At 43.2% G+C, this 22,118-nt stretch overlaps 1 protein-coding gene across 4 annotated transcripts; it reads right to left on the bottom strand.

Annotated features, from left to right (window-relative positions):
* Nucleotides 1–309: 309 nt before the first annotated feature.
* LOC129863361 (dnaJ homolog subfamily C member 18-like) lies at nucleotides 310–21,544 on the bottom strand. 4 transcript variants are annotated; one of them, XM_055935293.1, is made up of 9 exons: nucleotides 20,951–21,041; nucleotides 14,504–19,628; nucleotides 12,942–13,116; nucleotides 12,579–12,724; nucleotides 7,047–7,241; nucleotides 6,789–6,901; nucleotides 5,209–5,321; nucleotides 1,956–2,128; nucleotides 310–1,804 (listed from the first exon to the last, which is right to left on the bottom strand). In XM_055935293.1, the coding sequence occupies exons 2-9, from the start codon at nucleotides 14,895–14,897 to the stop codon at nucleotides 1,680–1,682; spliced, it is 1,434 nt and encodes a 477-aa protein (XP_055791268.1). In that variant the 5' UTR covers nucleotides 14,898–19,628; nucleotides 20,951–21,041; the 3' UTR covers nucleotides 310–1,679. The 4 variants fall into 4 exon arrangements, with proteins under 4 accessions (XP_055791268.1, XP_055791269.1, XP_055791270.1 ...); XM_055935294.1 differs by having other exon boundaries at nucleotides 5,209–5,318; XM_055935295.1 differs by lacking the exon at nucleotides 14,504–19,628 and having other exon boundaries at nucleotides 20,951–21,544.
* Between the last annotated feature and the right edge of the window lie 574 nt (nucleotides 21,545–22,118).

The raw sequence follows: 22,118 nt of genomic DNA, 5'->3' as shown, positions 1-22,118 counted from the left end.
TCACCCAAAACAGAGACAGGGCGACCGCTTTGTTATTGTTTCAATTAATGTTTCTAGCTTCAAAAGAAATCCAACAAGGACTAAGGCTGGGATTTAATATGATTGTGCGTTGTCGACAATGTTCGCAGAGACCGCAATCACGGTAAACGCTGCATATGTCAGCTCAATCGAACAATTTGCATTGTCGACAGCGCAATCAGGCTGAAACTCTGCCTGAGCTGGGGTGTAACACCAGTAGGGTGAGAGTATAGCCATCTGGATCAATGCTCTGTAGACATACTAGACAAAAGCAACCCATAGACACCAAGGGATTGTTTAACTTTTTAATAAACCTGCTCTAACAGCACAAATCAACTGGACACCAGAGTTCAGCCAAGAGACAACTGGGGATCTAGTTAGCATCGGGTCTAATCTGTAATCCATTACTGCCCCAACCGCTTCCTGTCTGTCTGCCACTAGTGTGGCTGTTAGCCCTTCGTCTGCTGGATTTATGATCTGACTAAAGGAAGGTCAAGCATTAAAAGATTACTGAACAAATGTTCATTTGGAGAAATGTTTGAAAGCTCTTAGTAAAGTAACAGTTGATGAAATGAATGTAACAGTTGATTAAATGAATGGGCAGGATGAGTGGATTTGTCTTAGTCCTTTACAGAGGTGTGCTGCAGCAGCTATTGACTGAGCACCTGATGTGTAACAAGGACATGAATAAAAAAATAAAAGGAGGGCAGAACATGGGGCTGCATGCATTGGGGAATAGAGACTAGGACAGCAGGTTCCAAATAAAACGGCAGCAAGTGCTTCAGAATGAACCAGAAGGACCAAATAATGGACAAGTACAACTATGGCAACGCCGTTTGGCAAAGTCTTAGAGCACAGCAAAATAAAATTAAAAGTATCAATGTATTTCACATACAATCTAACTGCAGATTTCGGTTTTAAGTGAATCTAATGTTGTAGAGATAGAGAAAGTAAGGCCAGAGCTATATACTCTAACAGGCATGATAAATCTACATTTTCTTCACAGTTTAAGACCATATAGATCTGTCTTTTCAAATAGAAGCTCTCGTTTGCCTCAGTCTCTGAAAACCTATTCTAGAAGTTAGTGGTTTTCAGGTCCTTGCATTCTTTCTTCACAATTAAAAATGTTTTTCCAATTAAAAAGTGACTCACTGCTCTTGCTATGTTCTTTCCAAGACCTACACAATATACTCCATTAAACTCACGCCACAGAAACAAACATGGAAATAAATTAGTAACCCAGCAGCAATGCTAAACATGTTTCAAACAGGTGACTAACAAAGTGTAGGTGTGAACAGACAACCATTTTCTCAAACGTTGTAAGCAAGCCTATATTCCTTAATGTAAGGAAGCAGTAACAAGGCTCCTGTACATCAATAAAACAATCCCAGAGCCAGCCAGACTGGGTTTTATGTTGTTATCCACAGAGCCACGGTGGGCAATTCATAGTACATGCACCTCCACTTTCTTCCATCTGAGAGGAAAGGCGGCACAATGTTTCAGATCAAAGGGCTTTGGCTACCACTGTGCTCTATCCAGACAAGAGATGTTCTTCAAAAAAGTGACCCGATTTAATAAATAAAATAAATAAACAATATTAAATGAGTAAAGTGTAGAATTCCCAGCTGGAAAGAGATGCCTCCCTCTCCTGTCTAAGCCCCTCATTCTCCTCTTTGTTGGCCCACAAAGCGGTACAGCTTGTCACAGTTGTCCAGCTTCAGAGACTCAGCCTTCGCCTTCAGTCTGTCATCACGGTACAGTTGTGCAAGATTCGCCAAATCCGACTCTGAGGAATGACAAAAACATCAGCTCATATATGGATACCTTCCTACTCTACAATATGAATAAACCATGTGTGGCTTTGTCAGTCAACACGTCTCAGGTGGCTGTCAATGGGGACAGCCAAGCTGCCAGAACCTGAATGCAGCTTGACTTACTCTGCTGTTTCTCCTTCCAGCAGCTGCTCTGCAGGTGTTCGATGTAGTCACTCTCTATGGTCTTCTCCAGCTCTTCCAGGGACTCCCCACGGTACTCCTTCTGGAAACCCTTGTCCACGTAGTAGGGAACACCCATGTTCTGGGTCTCCCGGGAGACCACCAGGCCCATGGCCCTGAAATAAACATCAAATCAAATTTTATTTGTCACATACATATGGTTAGCAGATATTAATGCGAGTGTAGCGAAATGCTTGTGCTTCTAGCTCCAACAGTGCAGTAATATCTAACAATTCACCAACAACTACCTAATACACACAAATCTAAAGGGGTGAATGAGAATATGTACATGTAAGTATATGGATGAGCGATGGCCGAGCGGCATAGGCAAGGTGCAATAGATGGTATAAAATACAGTACACACACATGTGATGAGTAATGTAAGATATGTAAACATTATTAAAGTGGCATTATTTAGAGTACTAGTGATCCATGTGACTAGTGATCCAAGTGACTAGTGATCCATTTATTAAAGTGGCCAGTGATTGGGTCTCAATGTAGGCAGCAGAGTTAGTGATTGCTGTTTACCAGTCTGATGGCCTTGAGAGACTGAAAAACAGCGTCTCTCGGTCCCAGCTTTGATGCACCTGTACTGACCACGCCTTCTGGATGGTAGCGGTGTGAACAGGCAGTGACTCAGGTGGTTGTTGTCTTTGATGATCTTTTTGGCTTTCCTGTGACATCGGGTGCTGAAGGTGTCATGGAGGGCAGGTAGCTTGCCCCCGGTGATGCGTTGTGGAGACCGCACCACCATCTGGACAGCCTTGTGGTTGAAGGGGGTGCAGTTGTCGTACCAGACAGGATGCTCTCGATTGTGAATCTGTAAAAGTTTGTCAGGGTTTTGGGTGACAAGCCAAATTTGAGCCTTCTTCACCACACTATCTGTGTTGTGGACCATTTCAGTTTGTCTGATGTGTATGCCGAGGAACTTAAATCTTCCCACCTTCTCCACTGCTGTCCCGTCAATGTGGATGGGGGGGGGTGCTCCCTCTGCTGTTTCCTGAAGTCCACGATCATCTCATTTGTTTTGTTGACGTTGAGTGAGAGGTCGTTTTCCTGACACCACACTCCGAGTGCCCTCACCTCCTCCCTGTAGGCTGTCTCGTTGTTGTTGGTAATCAAGCCCACTACTGTTGTGTCGTCTGCAAACTTGGTGATTGAGTTGGAGGTGTGCATGGCCACGCAGTTGTGGGTGAACAAGGGGGTACAGGAGGGGGCTGAGCACGCACCCTTGTGGGGCCCCAGTGTTGAGGGTCAGCGAAGTGGAGATGTTGTTTCCTACCTTCAACTGGGGGCGGCCCGTCAGAAAGTCCAGGACCCAATTGCACAGGGCGGGGTAGAGACCCAGGGCCTCTAGCTTGATGATGAGCTTGTACTATGGTACTATGGTGTTGAATGCTGAGCTGTAGTCAATGAAAAGCATCATAGGTATTGCTTTTGTCCAAATGGGATAGGGCAGTGTGGAGTGCAATAGAGATTGCATCATCTGTGGATCCGTTGGGGCTGTTTGCCTCGAAGCGAGCATAGAAGTAGTTTAGCTCGTCTGATAGACTCGTGTCACTGGGCAGCTTTCGGCTGTGCTTCCCTTCGTAGTCTAATGGTTTGCAAGCCCTGCCACATCCGACGAGCGTCAGAGCCGGTGTAAAACGATTAAATCTTAGTCCTGTATTGACGCTTTGCCTGTTTGATGGTTCATCGGAGGGCATAGCGGGATTTCATATAAGCTTCCGGGTTAGAGTACCACTCCTTGAAAGCGGCAGCTCTAGCCTTCAGCTCAGTGCAGATGTTGCCTGTAATCCATGGCTTCTGGTTGGGGTATGTACGTACGGTCACTGTGGGGGACGACATCATCGATGCACTTATTGATGAAGCCAATGACTGATGTGGTGTACTCCTCACTGCCATCGGAGGAATCCCGGAACATATTCCAGTCTGTGCTAGCAAAACAGTGCTATAGCTTAGCATCTGCTTCATCTTACCACTTTTTTATTGATCTAGTCACTGGTACTTCCTGCTTTAATTTTTAATCATAAGCAGGAATCAGGAGGATAGAATTATGGTCAGATTTGCCAAATGGAGGGCGAGGGAGAGCTTTGTACGCGTCTCTGTGTGTGGAGTAAAGGTGGTCCAGAGTTTTTTTTCCCTCTGGTTGCACATTTAACATACTGATAGAAATTTGGTAAAACGGATTTAAGTTTCCCTGCATTAAAGTCCCCGGCTACTAGGAGCACCGCCTCTGGGTGAGCGTTTTCTTGTTTGCTTAATACAGCTCATTCAATGCTGTCTTAGTGCCAGCCTCAATCTGTGGTGGTATGTAAACCAATACGAAAAATACATATGAAAATTCTCTAGGTAGATAGAGTATCTCATGATAAGCTGTAGACCACAGTACCTCAGGCGAGCAATAGCTTGAGACTTCCAGTGTGATGGCGATTGCGTCGTCTGTGGACTTGTTGGGGCGGTATGCAAACTGAAGTGGGTCTAGGGTGGCTGGTAAGGTGGAGGTGATATGGTCCTTGACTAGTCTCTCAAAGCACTTCATGATGACAGAAGTGAGTGCTACGGGGCGAGTCATTTATTTCAGTCATCTTTGCCTTCTTGGGTACAGGAACAATGGTAGCCATCTTGAAGCATGTGGGGACAACAGACTGGGATAGGGAGCGATTAAATATGTCCGTAAACACACCAGCCTGCGCATGCTCTGAGGACGCGGCTAGGGATGCCGCCTGGACCTGCAGCTTTGTGAGGGTTAACACGTTGAAATATTTTACTCACGTCAGCCACAGAGAAGGAGAGGGAGGGGGGTGCAGGCCTTGTTAGCGGGCAGCGACGGTGGTACTATATTATCCTCCAAGCGTGCTAAGAAGGTGTTTAGTTTGTCTGGAAGCGTGACGTTGGTGTCCGTGACGTGGCTGGTTCTTTTTGTAGTCCGTGATTTCCTGTAGGCCCTGCCACATAAGTCTTGTGTCTGAGCCATTGAATTGCGACTCCACCTTGACATACAGTCAGTCCCACTAAATGTTTACAAAGGGTACCCAATACACATCACATCTCACCCTCTTCAGGGTCCTCATGCACTCTGCACCCAGCATTTGACAGTTACCATGCTACCAGTCTGTGAAATAGGTTAATATGTAGTCTATTTGAGAGACAAACGTATCATCAAGAAGCTTGGTTGATGTTACAGTGGACTCACGGTTTGTAAAAGAGACCGTAAGGAGGGTTGGTGGCCATCAGTTGGGTCACAACAGATATGAGGATTAGCACCAGAACAGGAAGAAGCTGCAGGAAGGCTGTGAAGGTGTTCTGCTGAAGAAAGGCAGAACCAGAAGAAGTTCATAAACACATCAAATAACTGGAAATACATTTAATCAATGTACAGTAACATTTCAAGGACTCGTTTGCTTACTGCAACAATCTGGTCTAGGCATGGTGAAAGCTTCTACTCTTATTTTCACAGCTGGTCTGTTTCACTGGTCAACCTTCAACCCCCACTGTAACTGATCCTCTTGGAGCAGCATAAGGTTCTCCATTTAACTGCCTATTGCAGCACCTCAGAAGGAGATGGTATCCAATGACAAACAGGATCAAATCTAAAAGCCCCACCCAACCTCAGGGAGTGGAGTTCTTTCAAATCAAGGTCCAGCATCAATTGTAAACCCATAAACACATCAGCTGTAGCTCTGTTGGTTAAACTGTACACCCATAGGCAATCAGCTGTAGCTCTGTTGGTTAAACTGTACACCCATAGGCAATCAGCTGTAGCTCTGTTGGTTAAACTGTACACCCATAGGCAATCAGCTGTAGCTCTGTTGGTTAAACTGTACACCCATAGGCAATCAGCTGTAGCTCTGTTGGTTAAACTGTACACCCATAGGCAATCAGCTGTAGCTCTGTTGGTTAAACTGTACACCCATAGGCAATCAGCTGTAGCTCTGTTGGTTAAACTGTACACCCATAGGCAATCAGCTGTAGCTCTGTTGGTTAAACTGTACACCCATAGGCAATCAGCTGTAGCTCTGTTGGTTAAACTGTACACCCATAGGCAATCAGCTGTAGCTCTGTTGGTTAAACTGTACACCCATAGGCAATCAGCTGTAGCTCTGTTGGTTAAACTGTACACCCATAGGCAATCAGCTGTAGCTCTGTTGGTTAAACTGTACACCCATAGGCAATCAGCTGTAGCTCTGTTGGTTAAACTGTACACCCATAGGCAATCAGCTGTAGCTCTGTTGGTTAAACTGTACACCCATAGGCAAACAGCTGTAGCTCTGTTGGTTAAACTGTACACCCATAGGCAATCAGCTGTAGCTCTGTTGGTTAAACTGTACACCCATAGGCAATCAGCTGTAGCTCTGTTGGTTAAACTGTACACCCATAGGCAATCAGCTGTAGCTCTGTTGGTTAAACTGTACACCCATAGGCAATCAGCTGTAGCTCTGTTGGTTAAACTGTACACCCATAGGCAATCAGCTGTAGCTCTGTTGGTTAAACTGTACACCCATAGGCAATCAGCTGTAGCGCTGTTGGTTAAACTGTACACCCATAGGCAATCAGCTGTAGCTCTGTTGGTTAAACTGTACACCCATAGGCAATCAGCTGTAGCTCTGTTGGTTAAACTGTACACCCATAGGCAAACAGCTGTAGCTCTGTTGGTTAAACTGTACACCCATAGGCAAACAGCTGTAGCTCTGTTGGTTAATCACACAGCCACAGAACATCTATGAGTTGAACTGATGGGATTTTCTCTGAGATCTCTCGTGGACACTGACTGACCTGACTGCGGTTCTCCCCCACCTCCTCCTCGCGCCTCTCATATGCACGTCGCCGACGAGGCTGATAGAAGTTAGAGTAGGTGGCTCCTCTGTTGGTGTACACATGGATGTTGCCTGAGGGAGCAGAACAGACATGATTTACATGCACTGAACTACTTAGCAACAACTGACAATGAGTCACTCAAATCCAAAATTCAAGTAACAGAGATTAACGCACACACCAACTCTCTCTTTCAGAAATACACACACACAAACTGACCTGTGGGAAACCTTCCTCCAAAGAAGATGTTGAAGAGTTCCTCAGGGGAGATATCGGCCTCAAAGTCCCTGTTGAAGTTGCGGTAGTGTCCGTGGCGAGCGTGGGCGGTGCTCTCAGACGGAGCCTGTTCTCCATACTGGTCATACTGATGACGCTTCTCAGCGTTGCTGAGCACCGCATACGCATTGCCTATGGCTGTAAAGAAAAAAATACTTATCAGGCCTACGATTTGGTTCCGTCTGACGTAGAGAGCCACAACAGCATGAGAAGAGAGGACTGGTCTAATTATCTGCACCGGCAGTTCCACAAAAATACAACTCAAATATAATTTTATTTGTCGAATGCTTGGTAAACAACAGGTGTAGACTAACAGTGAAAGACTTTCTTACGGGTCCTTTTCCAACAATGAAGAGTTAAAGATAAAAATGTAGTACAAAATGTAAATAGTGACACGAGGAATACATACACAGTGAATAACATGGCTATATACAGGGAGTACCAGTACCGACTCGATGTGTAGAGGTACGAGGTAATTGAGATAACTATTTACATAGAGGTAAAGTGACTAGGCAACATGATAGATAATAGACAGTAGCAGCAGCCTATATATGGTGAGTGTAAAAAAGTGTGAGTGTGTGTAGCGTCAGTATGCTTGCGTGCGCATGTACAGTTGAAGTCGGAAGTTTACATACACTTAGGTTGGAGTCATTAAAACAAATGTTTCAACCACTCGACAAATTTCTTGTTAACAAAGTATAGTTTTGGCAAGTCGGTTAGGACATCTACTTTGTGCATGACACAAGTCATTTTTCCAACAATTGTTAACAGACAAATTATTTCATTTATAATTCACTGTATCATAAGTCCAGTGGGTCAGAAGTTTACATACACTAAAATGATTGTGCCTTTAAAGAGCTTGGAAAATTCCATAAAATGATGTCATGGCTTTAGAAGCTTCTGATAGCCTAATTGACATCCTTTGAGTCAATTGGAGGTATACCTGTAGATGTATTTCAAGGCCTACCTTCAAACTCTGTGCCTCTTTGCTTGACATCATTGGAAAAATCAAAAGAAATCAGCCAAGACCTCAGAAAAAAATGGTGACCTCTACAAGTCTGGTTCATCCTTGTGTAACAGTATAACTTTAAACCGTCCCCTCGCCCCGACACGGGCGCGAAGCAGGGACCTTCTGCACACATCAACAACAGTCACCCACGAAGCGTCGTTACCCATCGCTCCACAAAAGCCGCGGCCCTTGCAGAGCAAAGGGCAACACTACTTCTAGCTTTCAGAGCAAGTAGCGTACCCGCTAACTAGCTAGCCATTTCACATCCGTTACACTTGGGAGCAATTTCCAAATGCCTGAAGGTACCACGTTCATCTGTACAATCAAGTATAAACACCATGGGACCAGGCAGCTGTCATACCGCTCAGGAAGGAGACGCGTTCTGTCTCCTAGAGATGAACGTACTTTGGTGCGAAAAGTGCAAATCAATCCCAGAACAGCAGCAAAGGACCTTGTGAAGATGCTGGAGGAAACAGGTACAAAAATATCTTTATCCACAGTAAAACGTGTCCTATATTGACATAACCTGAAAGGCCGCTCAGCAAGGAAGAAGCCACTGCTCCAAAACCTCCATAAAAAAGCCAGACTACGGTTTGCAACTGCACATGGGGACAAAGATTGTACTTTTTGGAGAAATGTCCTCTGGTCTGATGAAACAAAAATATAACTTTTTGGCCATCATGACCATCGTTATGCTTGATGGAAAAAGGGGGATGCTTGCAAGTTGAAGAACACCATCCCAACCATGAAGCACGGAGGTGGCAGCATCATGTTTTGGGGTGCTTTGCTGCAGGAGGGACTGGTGCACTTCAAAATAGATGGCATCATGAGGGAGGAAAACTAGGTGAATATATTGAAGCAACATCTCAAGACATAAGTCAGGAAGTTAAAGCTTGGTCACAAATGGGTCTTCCAAATGGACAATGACCCCAAGCATACTTCCAAAGTTGTGTTAAAATGGCTTAAAACCTCTTGAAGCTAGGGGGCAGAATTTTTATGTTTGGAAAAATAACATTCCCATTGTAAGCTGCCTATTTCTCAGGTCCAGATGCTAGAGTATGCATGTAATTGACAGAGTATGATAGAAAACACTCTAAGGTTTCCAAAACTGTCAAAATATTGTCTGTGAGTATAACAGAACTGATTTTGCAGGCGAAAACCTGAGGAAATCCAACCCGGAAGTGACTTCTATTTTGAAAAATCCATTGTCTGCCTTTCGTCCATTTAAAGGGATATCAACCAGATTCCTTTTCCCGTGGCTTCCTCAGGGCGTGAACAGTCTTTAGACATAGTTTCAAGCTTTTATTTTAAAAAATGAGCGAGATTTATCAAAACGCGTCAGTGGATAGGCGGATGTCCCTCCATTCATTTTTGCGCCAGACACTCGTTGCTCGACATTGTTTTTTCTCTCCAGTATTGAATAGTTTACAGTCCGGTTGAAATATTATCGATTATTGATGTTAAAAACAACCTGAGGATTGATTATTAAAAACGTTTGACATGTTTTTACGACCTTTACAGATACTATATGGAATTTGTGTCAAGCCTTGACTTGCCTAAGGCTGTGGAATACTGAACATAACGCGCCAAATAAATGGCGGTATTTTGATATAAAAAAATCTTTATCGAACAAAAGGAACATTTATTGTGTAACTGCGAGTCTCGTGAGTGCAAACATCTGAAGATCATCAAAGGTAAGCGATTCATTTTATAGCTTTTCTGGCTTTCGTGACCATTCTACATGGCTGATAGGTGTTCTTACTGTTTTGTCTAGTGATCGATAAACTCACAAACGCTTGGATTGCTTTCGCTGTAAAGCATATTTTCAAATTCTGACACGACAGGGGGATTAACAACAAGCTAAGCTGTGTTTTGGTATATTTCACTTGTGATTTCATGAAAATAAATTTTTATTTTATTTTTTATTTTATTTGGCGCTCTGCAATTCAGCGGTTGTTTACGAAAATGATCCCGCTAAAGGGATCCGTGCGTCAAGAAGTTAAGGACAACAAAGTCAAGGTATTGGAGTGGCCATCACAAAGCCCTGACCTCAATCCTATAGAAAATGTGTGGACAGAACTGAGAAAGTGTGTGCGAGCCAGGAGGCCTACAAACCTGACTCAGTTACACCAGCTCTGTCAGGAGGAAATGGGCCAAAATTCACCCAACTTATTGTGGGAAGCTTGTGGAAGTCTACCCAAAACGTTTGACCCAAGTTAAACAATTTAAAGGCAATGCTACCAAATACTAATTGAGTGTATGTAAACTTCTGACCTACTGGGAATGTGACGAAATAAATAAAAGCTGAAATAAATATTTCTCTACTATTATTCTGACATTTCACATTCTTTAAATGAAGTGGTGATCCTAACTGACCTAAGACAGGGAATTTTTACTAGGATTAAATGTCAGGAATTGTGAACGGAGTTTAAATGTATTTGGCTAAGGTGTATGTAAACTTCAGAGTTCAACTGTATGTGTGTGTTGGGGTGTCAGTGTAAGTGTGTGTGGGTAGAGTCCAGTGCAAGACAGTAGGTGCAAAAAAGGGTCAATGCATTTAGTCCGGGTAGCCATTTGATTAGCTATTAATTCAGTCTTGTTTACCACTCTTATGGCTTGGGGGTAGAAGCTGTTCAGCGTCATGTTTCCAAACTTGTTGCATTGGTATCGCTTTCCGTGATGTTTCCTAACTTGTTGCATTGGTACCGCTTTCCGTGCGGTAGCAGATAGAACAGTCTATGGCTTGGGTGGCTGGTGTCTTTGACAATTAATTTGGGCCTTCCTCTGACCCATGGGCCAATGCCAAATCTCTACAGCCTCCTGAGGGGGAAAAGGTGCTGTCGTGCCCTCTTCACAACTGTGTAGGTGTGTGTGGACTATGTTAATTCCTTAGTGATGTGGACACAAAGAAACTTGAAGCTCTCTCGACCCGCTCCACTATAGCCCCATCGATGTGGATGGATGTGTGCTCGCCCCTCCGTTTCCTGTAGTCCATGATCAGCGCCTTTGTCTTGCTGACATTGAGGGAGAGGTTGTTGTCCTGGCACCACACTGCTAGATTGCCGGCCTCTTCCCTATAGGCTGCCTCATTGTCGTCAGTGATCAGTAACTACCACCGTTGTGTTGTCAGCAAACTTGGTGTTGGGAGTCGTGCACAGTTACGCAGTCATGGGTGAACAGGAAGAGGGGACTGAGCACACCCCCCGAGGGGCCCCTTGTTGATGGTCAGCGTGGCGGATGCATTGTTGCCTACTCTCACCGCCGTAGGCCCGTCAGGAAGTCCAGGATCCAGTTGCAGAGGGAGGTGTTCCGTCCCAAGGTCCTGAGCTTGGTGTTGAGCTTGGAGGGCACTATGGTGTTGAATGCTGAGCTGTAGTCAGTGAACAGCATTCTCACGTAGGTGTTCCTTTTGTCCAAGTGGGAAAGGGTGGAGTGCAATAGAGATTGAGTCATCTTTGGATCTGTTTGGGCGTTATGCGAATTGGAGTGGGTCCAGGGTGTCTGGGATGATGGTGTTGATGTAAGCCATGAGATGCCTTTCAAAGCATTTCATGGCTATATATGTGAGTTCTACGGGGCGATGGTAACCTGCCTAAATAACTTTGGCATTCTTGGGCACAGGGACTATGGTTGTCTGCTTGAAACAAGTTGGTATTACAGACCGGGTCAAGAATTGGTTGTATAAAGTACAGGAGGCAGCCTAGCAATTAAGAGCGATGGGTCAGTAACCGAAAGGTTGCTGGTTTGAATCTCCAAGCCGACTGGTGACAAATCTGTCAATGTGCCTTTGAGCGAGGCACTTAACCCTAATTGCTCCTGTAAGTCGCTCTGGATAAGAGTGTCTCCTAAATGACTAATGTTTTTTTTGTTATTTAAAGAATGTAAAATGTCAGTGAAGACACTTGGCCAGGTGGTCAGCACATGCTCCAAGTAAGTGTCCTGGTATTTTGTCTGGCCTTGCGAATGTTCACCTGTTTAAAGTTCTTACTCACATCGGCTACAAAAAGCGAGATCATACAGTCGCCGGAACAGCTGGTGCTCTCATGCATAGTTCAATGTTGTTTGCCTTGAAGCTAGCATAAAACGGTAATTAGCTTGTCTGGAAGGCTTGCGTCGCTGGGCAGCTCGGGGCTGGGTTTCCCTTCGTAATCTGTGATACCGCAATCATCCAAATCAATGTTAGTGATCGCAGTTCTGATGTCCAGAAGCTGCTTTTGGTCATAGGAAATGGCGAGACATTATGTACAAAAAAACAACACAAAATAGCAGAATTGGTCAGGAGCCCGTAAGATTGCAGCTATCCACTGCAGCGCCATCTTTACAGTGGCCATATTTATTTAGAATTTTAGGAGCACATGAGAAATGCTCACATGATCATCTAATGTGACCAGAGGAGGAGGAAGATCTGATACCGATAAGTCCTGGATCAGGAGAGGGAAACACAGCAGTAAAAGGCATCCCTTTACCTTTAAATGCATCTGTGGCTCCCGGGGCACAATTCTTATCAGGGTGGAACTTCAGTGCCAGCTTCCTGTATGCCTTCTTCAGATCTTCATCACTAGCGTCTTTAGGAACGCCCAGGATCTCATAGAAGTCCTTGCATTTCTTTATCCTGCATGGATCAAACAAAACAAAGAATCTTATGAAATCTGACATCACAACATTAATATGTACAACGTGCAGGTGCAGTTTTACTGGGTGGACATCTTGGCAAAATGTAGCTGGGGTCTCGGAGTGCTCAAACTGAGTGATGGCCTATCACTAAATAAAATATAGAAAAACTCAGGTAAAGACAGTGTGAGTGTGATTTAATACTAAGGGGCAGGTACCTGAAAACACCCTGACGCTGATCCTCTGTGTAGGTCTGCTTCTCCTCACTGGCTCCTCTGCGTGCCTCCTCTCCATCCCAGTCCTCTTCATTTGATCGGAAGCCACGTGGTGGGGGTATGTGGGGTTCCTCTGGAGCAGCAGAGCTCCCATTCCTCACTATAGCATCAATCAACACTGACGGAAGACCGAGAGATCAGGCAAGCGGGTAAATATCAATAGATGAGACATCAAGACTGAGGCTGGCTAAGACTAACTTTTGGTGTGGCGCGGGATCTTCCTTGATTTAAAGAGTAAAAAACACAAAACAATTTGCGATTGTTTATACCGATCTAAAGACGACACATAAATCCACAATACTTTAGGCTAGAAACAAGCAGTAAAATGCGTGACTAACATGCTGACCAGACCTAGCTAGCTAGCTAGCTGTTGCTAGTTAATTTGTCCTGGGATATAAACATTGGGTTGTTATTTTACCTGAAATGCACAAGGTCCTATGCTCCGACAATTAATCCACAGATAAAATTTATAGTAGTAATCTCTCCTACTTCAGGCTTCTTCTTCTTTGGACTTTATATGGTGGTTGGCAACCAAACTTAAGGTGCATTACCATTACCGACTGGAGTGTAGACCTCAGTTCATCTTTCAATCAATTCAATTCAATTTCAATTTTTTTCAACAAAAAAAGTTCACAAATGGTGTTTATGAGGACAAGGGAATCTTAAATTTGTAAAGCGTGCCAAAACTATCAACCACATAAAAAGCAAAACGGTGGTGGAGCACCTGAGATCCATTCAACACCAGACTCGAAAGGCAAGCGAACAAGTATTTTGACGTAAATAACCTAACTTACTTATTTTGATAGTAGGGTAACAGAGTAACTTAGTCAACTCATTATGTTGCATAAGCTATCTTCACCGGTTGCAAACTGCGGTAAACTTCGCAGGCTAGCTAGCTACGTTAGATAGATAGCTTGCACTAACCTAGGAAGCTATTTTGGAGGTAAAAGTTGTCTAGCTGTGATGTGTGTGAACTCTGGTGTGTGTGTGTGGGGGTTATTGGGTTCTGCCCGCATGTGTAAGAGGGAGTGCTACTCACATCTTTGTAAAAGTTGTCTAGCTGTGCTGTGTGAACTGTGTGTGTTGGGTTCTGCCCGCGTGTGTGAGAGGGAGAGTGTGCGCGATGTACAGATTTGTGGCAGATTGATCAAAGGCAACAGTGGTGAATATTGCTAGCTTTACTAGCCTGTATTTATATCCCTGACCTAAATAGGTTCAGGGTTAGCATGGAGGAAATAATGATCAGAACAATATGGGGGAAAAAGCTAATTAATGGGGTGTCCTTTTGTGTGCTGTGTGTGGGGTCGTTGGGATCTCTGTTTGTTACATTACAGCCTTATTTTAAAAAGGTCCCCCTCAATCTACACAAAAAAACCCATGACAAAGCAAAAACAAGTATATATTTTTTATTTTAGAAATGTTAGCAAATGCATAAAAAAAATACAAAAGATGGAAATATCACATTTACATAAGTATTCAGACCCTTTACTCAGTACTTTACTCACCTTTGGCAGTGATTACAGACTTGAGTCTTCTTGGGTATGACGCTACAAGCTTGGTACACCAGTATTTGGGGGGTTTCTCCCATTCTTCTCTGCAGATCCTCTCAAGCTCTGTCAGGTTGGATGGGGAAAGTCGCTGCACAGCTGTTTTTAGGTCTCTCCAGAGATGTTCGATCGGGTTCAAGTCCAGGCTCTGGCTGGGCCACTCAAGGACATTGAGACTTGTCCCGAAACCACTCCTGTGTTGTCTTGGCTGTGTGCTTAGGGTCGTTGTCCTTTTGGAAGGTGACCCTTCGCCCCAGTCTGAGGTCCTGAGCAGGTTGTCATCAAGGATCTGTACTTTGCTTCGTTCATCTTTCCCTCGATTCTGACTTGTCTCCCAGTCCCTGAAAAACATCCCTACAGCATGATGCTGGCACCACCGTGCTTCACCGTAGCGATGGTGCCAGATTTCCTACAGACGTGACACTTGGGATTCAGGCCAAGGAGTTCCATTTGAGTCATTAGACCAGAGAATCTTGTTTCTCATGGTCAGAGTCCTTTAGGTGCCTTTTGGCAAACTCCAAGAGAGCTGTCATGTGCCGTTTACTGAGGAGTGACTTCCGTCTGGCCACTCTACCATAAAGGCCTGATTGGTGGAATACTGCAGAGATGGTTGTCCTTCTGGAAGATTCTCCCATCTCCACAGAGGTACTCTGGAGCTCTGCCAGAGTGACCATCGGGTTCTTGGTCACCTTCCTGACCAAGGCCCTTCTCCCCCAATTTGTCAGTTTGGCCAGGCGGCCAGCTCTAGGAAGAGTCTGGATAGTTCCAAACTTCTTCCACTTAAGAATGATGGAGGCCACTGTGTTCTTGGGGACCTTCAATACTGCAGAAATGTTTTGGTACCCTTCCCCAGATCTGTGCCGAGACACAACCCTGTCTCGGTGCTCTACGGACAATTCCTTCGACCTCATGACTTGGTTTTTGCTCTAACATGCACTGTCAACGGTGGGACATTACTGCATATAGACAGGTGTAGGATTTTTCAAATCATGTACTATCAATTGAATTGACCACAGGTGGACTCCAATCATGTTGTAGAAACATCTTAAGAATGATCAAATGAAAACAGGATGCTCCTGAGCTCAATTTCAAGTCTCATAGCAAAGGTTCTGAAACCCTATTTACATAGGTTCTGATTTTTATTTGGCATACATTTGCAAAAATGTCTAAAAACCTGTTTTCGCTTTGTCATTATGGGGTAGTGTGTAAATTGAGGTGAAAAACATTTAATACATTTTAGAATAAGGCTGTAAACGTAACAAAATGTGGAAAAAGTCAAGGGGTCTGAATACTTTCCAAATGCACTGTATCTGCATGAGAGCGGGACAGAAGTTAGTTTGGCCAAAACCAGATAATTTAAAGTTGGTTGGTTTTTCATTTATATTAACCATGTTTTTATTGTTATCCTACTGGTCAATCAAGAATTCAGACTCTGGAAGAGTGTTTGGCTAAAACAATACGTCAGAGAGGAAGGAGTTGGTCCTGGACTTTGTGAAAACACTGATCGAGGCACCAAAGTTCTCCACATTTCTAAACAAACACTCAAAGCAAGGAGGGAGTGTTCCTGCAGCATCCTATCTTTGCACTGAATACCTACCTGACCTTTACCCGCACTACATCCAGTATACCTACCTGACCTTTACCCACACTACATCCAGTATACCTACCTGACCTTTACCCACACTACATCCAGTATACCTACCCGACCTTTACCCACACTACATCCAGTATACCTACCTGACCTTTACCCACACTACATCCAGTATACCTACCTGACCTTTACCCACACTACATCCAGCATACCTACTTGACCTTTACCCACACTACATCCAGTATACCTACCTGAGCTTTACCCGCACTACATCCAGTATACCTACCTGACCTTTACCCACACTACATCCAGCATACCTACCTGAGTTTTACCCGCACTACATCCAGTATACCTACCTGACCTTTACCCACACTACATCCAGTATACCTACCTGAGCTTTACCCGCACTACATCAAAGATTGCGTGAAGGGCAAGGATCTCTACGTGATCTTGGAAGAGACCACCGACACATGTGGGAGGTGTGCCCTAAACATTCTACTTCAGCCAGTGGGTGAGAGACCCATAATGGCAGACTTTACCTTTTTGGACAGGCCTTAAAATTTTGGCATTGGCGGGTAAGACGTTCATTTCACCAGCCACATTGGCAGGTGGTCAGGGATTCACAGTGGTAGTATTTGTGAATAAAAATAGTCAAGTACCAAGTGCCTTTAGAAGTGATTTACATCTTGACTTTTTCCACATTTAGTTGTGTTTAGGCCAGTGACACAATCTCAATTGAATCCATTTTAAATTCAGGATGTAACACAAAACCCCATAAGAGGATTATGTTTTTCGAAATGTTTACAAATTAATCGTTTTTTTTATTGCATGCCCTCACTGTGCAATAGTGTTTAACATGATTTTTGAATGACTACCTAATCTCTCTCTGTACCCCATACATACAGATCCCTCAGTCGAGCAGTGAATTTCAAACACAGATTCAACCAAAGAGCAGGGAGGTTTTCCAATGACTTGCAAAGATGGTCACCTATTGATAGATGAGTAAAAAAATAAAAAACAGACATAATATCCCTTTGAGCATGGTGAAATTATTCATTACACTTTGGATGGTATATCAATACACCCAGTCACTACAAAGATAGTCATCCTTCCTAACTCAGTTGCCGGAGAGGAAGGAAACCACTCAGGGATTTTTAATCAATTAGAGAGTTTAATGGCTTTGATAGGAGAAAATTGAGGATAAATCAACAACATTGTAGTTATTCCACAACACTAACCTACAGAGTGAAAAGGAAGCCTGTACAAAATAAAAAAAATATATCCTGTTTGCAATAAGGTACTAAAGTAAAACTGCTAAAAATGTGGCAAAGAAATAAAGTTACGTTCTGAACACAAAGCGTTATGTTTGGGGCAAATCCAACACGTCACTGAGTACCACTTCATATTTTCAAGCATGGTGGTGGCTGCATCATGTTATGGGTATGCTTGTCATCGGCAAGGACTTTCAGATAAACGAAATAGAGCTAAGCACAGGCAAAATCCTAGAGGAAAACCTGGTTCAGTCTGTTTTCCAATTGACACTGGAAGACAAATTCACCTTTCAGCAGGTTAATAACCTAAAACACAAGGCCAAATATACACTGTAGTTGCTTACCAAGACAACATTGAATGTTCCTGAGTGGCCTAGTTACAGTTGACTTAAATCAGCTTGAAAATAACATAACCAGAAATACTCACATCTGTACTTGCTGCCAAAGCTGATTCTAACATGCATTGACTCAGGAGTGTGAATACTTATGTAAACTAGATATTTCTGTATTTCATTTTCAAAAACATTCTAAAAAGATGTTTTTACTGTCATTATGGAGTATTGTGTGTAGATGGATGAGGGAAAAAATGTGTACATTTTTAATTCAGGCTGTAACAAAAACATTTGGAATAAGTCAAGAGGTATGAATACTCGCTGTATGATCTAATTTATAGCTAAATAAATTCTGCAGTAGCTGTTTACAAAGCATTTCAACCGTTTTGTTTCAAAGCTGGTAAATGAATCGCATAAAGTCAAACTACAAATCTTATAACCTATCCCACCTCGCGCAGCAACACTGCTGAGTGAAAGATTAATTTTTAGAAGAGCTGGCACAGGCATAAAAGTTGGTCTAACTGACTTGAAATTAAAGTCTACTGAAGTGAGACTTTGTCCTTGTGTTTCTTGGATATTTACATTGTTTTGTTCACAAGTTAGGTTGTTTTTAAATGTTTGAGTTTCAACTGTTAAAGAGAAGACTATGCGTATACTAGTCAGGCTCGCTCAATCTCACGGCAGAGATACTTTTAACACGTAAATTCGGATAGCAAAGCTTGCTTCGCCCTCTTGTTGGTGCTAGCAAGCTGGCTAGGTATCAATAGCCAATCCAGTAGGGGCTGGAAACTAAACTGGACGGAGCTTTAACTGGTCAATAATGACGCGATGTCTCAAAGTATTTGCTTAAAGTTCATCTCCCCCAATTTTGGTCCCGCCCTGTTCACGTCCCTCACCCATGCTCGCATCACCCAAAGGTCCCCCTCCCACTTTGCTTTCCTTCAATGAAAATTAATGGGCTTTCTGTTGTTGTCACCCCCAAGATGCTATGTGGTCACAAAAAAATGAAGCAATATATCACATTCCTTCTTAGTAACATATATTATTTTAGAACCATTACAAAAGCATGCTCATCCTTTTTTGTTTTTGGCCCCCAAAAATATTTTGGCTGGTAAGAAACAAATCTGAGTGTCAGGTAGATTTTTTGAAATCTACCTTCCACAGTGACTGGTGGACCAAAAGTGTAGTTTCTGGCCTTGTTTTTGTACAAAGTTAACATTACAACAGTGTCCAAGCAGCTCAGAGCATTCATGCTGGCAAAGGACTTCACTCCCGTGATGCCAATCTACGCAGTACAGACCAGGTGGTGCTCGTGGGTCAGTGCTGTGGAGTGGCTGGCAGAGCACATGGATGTCCTCTCGTAGTTACTGGACACCTTTGAAACACCTGCCAAGTGTGTCTAGGATCTGAAGGAGTTGTTGGTGAACCAATAATACTCGCTGAAGGACCAGGCTGTGTTCATCGTTGAACACAGTCTGGAGCTAGTGGTCCTTAAAAAATTTGAGAAACAGACCCATCAGCAACAAGCTACAGCACCTCAGAGTATGGCAGCGGCAGATGAGTGGCACCACCACACCACCACTCAGCTGGAGGAACTTCCAGAGCAAGAGAGAGATGGGTGTGCAGAGCTCTTCAAAGCTGCCATGAGAGAATATGCCATTAAGCTGCAGGCTGTGACGGAGAGGCACCCAAGCTTAGCTATCTATAACTCTATTCATATATTCCACACAGCAGAAGTGGAAGGGTACAGGAAAGAGAGGAAGGATATTGTGCACATCATCGCTGCGTTGAGTGAGGTGTCTGAAGAGGAGTGGCACAGGTGCATGTCAATAGACAAAACTGATGCCATAGAAGTGAGAGCAGTGGATCTCGCTCTCTTCTTATTCAGGCTGTAACACAACAAAATGTGAAAAAATTCAAGGGCTGTGAATACTTTCTGAAGTCACAGTCTTTAGGAAACGATGTTGGCCCTGTTACATTTCTGTCTACACCTCTCTAGATTTTGTTTATCAGACAGCCTGATTGACTCTTCAAACAAGTGATTCAAGTTCAGATGTAAGTGTTCATCGTATTACAGTGTAAGACTTATTTTGTCAATGAAATTCTTGAATCTTAGTTCCTACATACAAAAACACATGTTATTGAATTCAAGTTTCCGGTCTTGAATTTGAAGTTGTATAAGCCACATTCATTCATTGTTTTTACATTTGAAATACGTAAATCCTCCAGGCAGAAAAGAGCTGACTCTTCCCACAGAACATTTCTTTCCCACTCACTCTAGCAGAAACAGCATTAAATTCATGACACTAAGTATATATTCACATCTGTTTACACTGATTGTACCGAAATAAAAAGTTAAATAAAGTGGGTGTAATGTTTTACATGTAACAGATTACCTTTATTTGTATAAAATGTAAGTATCCCATTCAACTGCATGATGTGTAAACATACACCAGAGTTTAAAAAGAGCTTTATCCAGGTTCTGCTGAATTTCTGCAGAAACCTCTGTAGATAGTAAAACAAATTCCAGGAGATTCCATTTGGGCCCAACTACAAAATTCTAAAGTTGTGGTCTAAAATAATTTGGACTTTGCTTTGGAAGTAATCTCATGCAATGTGTGAATCTGTTGACCAAAACTTTATGTAAACAAGAATATGTATAATTAAATTGAGGGTTCATTTAAATTTGCATGACATTTTTCAAATGTGAAAATGGGGGCTCTGGGGGAAAAGGTTGGGAACCGCTGTATTAAAGTAATATTATGTACCTGAAACATGCATTCCCTAACCTAGTCACTTCTTATATTCAAATGAGTTACTTAAGACAGTTAACCCAAAATTATACTAACTAACCAGTCTGGCTGTTTGCAGCTGCACCACCAGGTTGAGCAATAACACGGATAAGTTAATGAAAGAAACATTACTAACTAACGTAACGTTATACATTGGAGTGTGGTTTACAGGCTAGTAAATCCACTTTTAGTTTCCAGGTACACAAGTTATCGAAAGATATTACCTGCGTTATAAACCGACCATATTGTAAATATCATTCAGATGACATGTAGCTATAACATACGCTTAACATGTTCACGGATTCGATGGGAGCATACATTATCAAATTCACAAGATACAGACGTTGCACTTTCTATTTTAACGTTCAAGTTGGCAAGCAAGGCTAACATTGACAAGACAGCCATTACGGCAAATTTACCTCTGGCCCGGGTGCTGGGGAATATTTTCTGGGCTTCATACAACAGTTGAAGGGCTTTTTCTCTCCGCCCTGACCGCAAGCACAGCTTTGCTTTCTCTATCAATCGATCAGATTCCTGTTTATCCATTATGACAGCTATTCGATGGCTAGCTAGTTAGCTTATTCCCACCGAGGACTGCAACCTCCAAAAACTACACTCGCTATACAAATGCGGTTGACTGCCTAAAATCTTAAGGATTTAGCTAATAGCTATTTTATGTTGAGGTGTTCCTGGGCGTTGTCTGTCAACTGAAATTAACGGTAGTTAGCTAGCTTTGTTTACAGATAACAAGCTAGCTAGCAATAGGTTAGCTATGAGATTTCACCGTAGCTATCAGGTATCATAGCGGTGACGCCTCCCACTTTAGAAGCCAGACATGAACACAGGTGTAAGCGTCTATTCAAGTCGTCCAAATACCAACAGAAAAACTTGAACTAGTTAAAATCCATGCAATACGGGAAGAAATGTAATACCGACATTAACCAGTCCCGTAATAACACTGAGCTTCTTTGATATTAACCTCCATGGCCAACAGGAAGCGGAAACTAGCAGAATTAAAAGCCAAGTTGACCAATGGAAAACCTCCACCCTTGACCCATGGACTCATCCGTAGTCCAGCAGTGTTACTTGTAGATTCTTTTTGACATTGTTGCAGCTTCTGATTGCTGCATTGATGTAGCATTATAACAAACACTGTTTCATATATTGCTGCTCATTGGACCCAGAGCTGATGCCTGCTGGACAGTTCATTTACACAGTACTTAATTTTGTTTATCTGTCAGCCCCAGCCTCAGTGTATCTAACTGACCCTCTCTGCCCATTCACCCATTGTTGTTGTCCTAGCGGTTTCCCATTGTTGTCTCACCTGTTGTTGTCTTAGCTCTCCCAAAAAACACCTGTGATTTTTATTTTATTTAACTAGGCAAGTCAGTCAAGAACAAATTCTTATTTTCAATGACGGCCTAGGAACAGCAGGTGAACTGCCTTGTTCAGGGGTAGAACAACAGATTTTTACCTTGTCAGCTCAGGGATTCGATCTTGCAACCTTACGGTTACTACTCCGACGCTCTAACCACTAGGCTACCCTGCCGCCCCTGATTGCTTTATGCCTTTCTCTAATGTTAATAT

The sequence above is a fragment of the Salvelinus fontinalis genome, chromosome 10 (genome assembly GCF_029448725.1).
Source record: "Salvelinus fontinalis isolate EN_2023a chromosome 10, ASM2944872v1, whole genome shotgun sequence".
In the NCBI taxonomy this organism is placed as follows: Eukaryota; Metazoa; Chordata; class Actinopteri; order Salmoniformes; family Salmonidae; genus Salvelinus; species Salvelinus fontinalis.
Note: the sequence above shows the minus strand (reverse complement) of the source record. Positions and strands in the feature narration are given on the sequence as shown.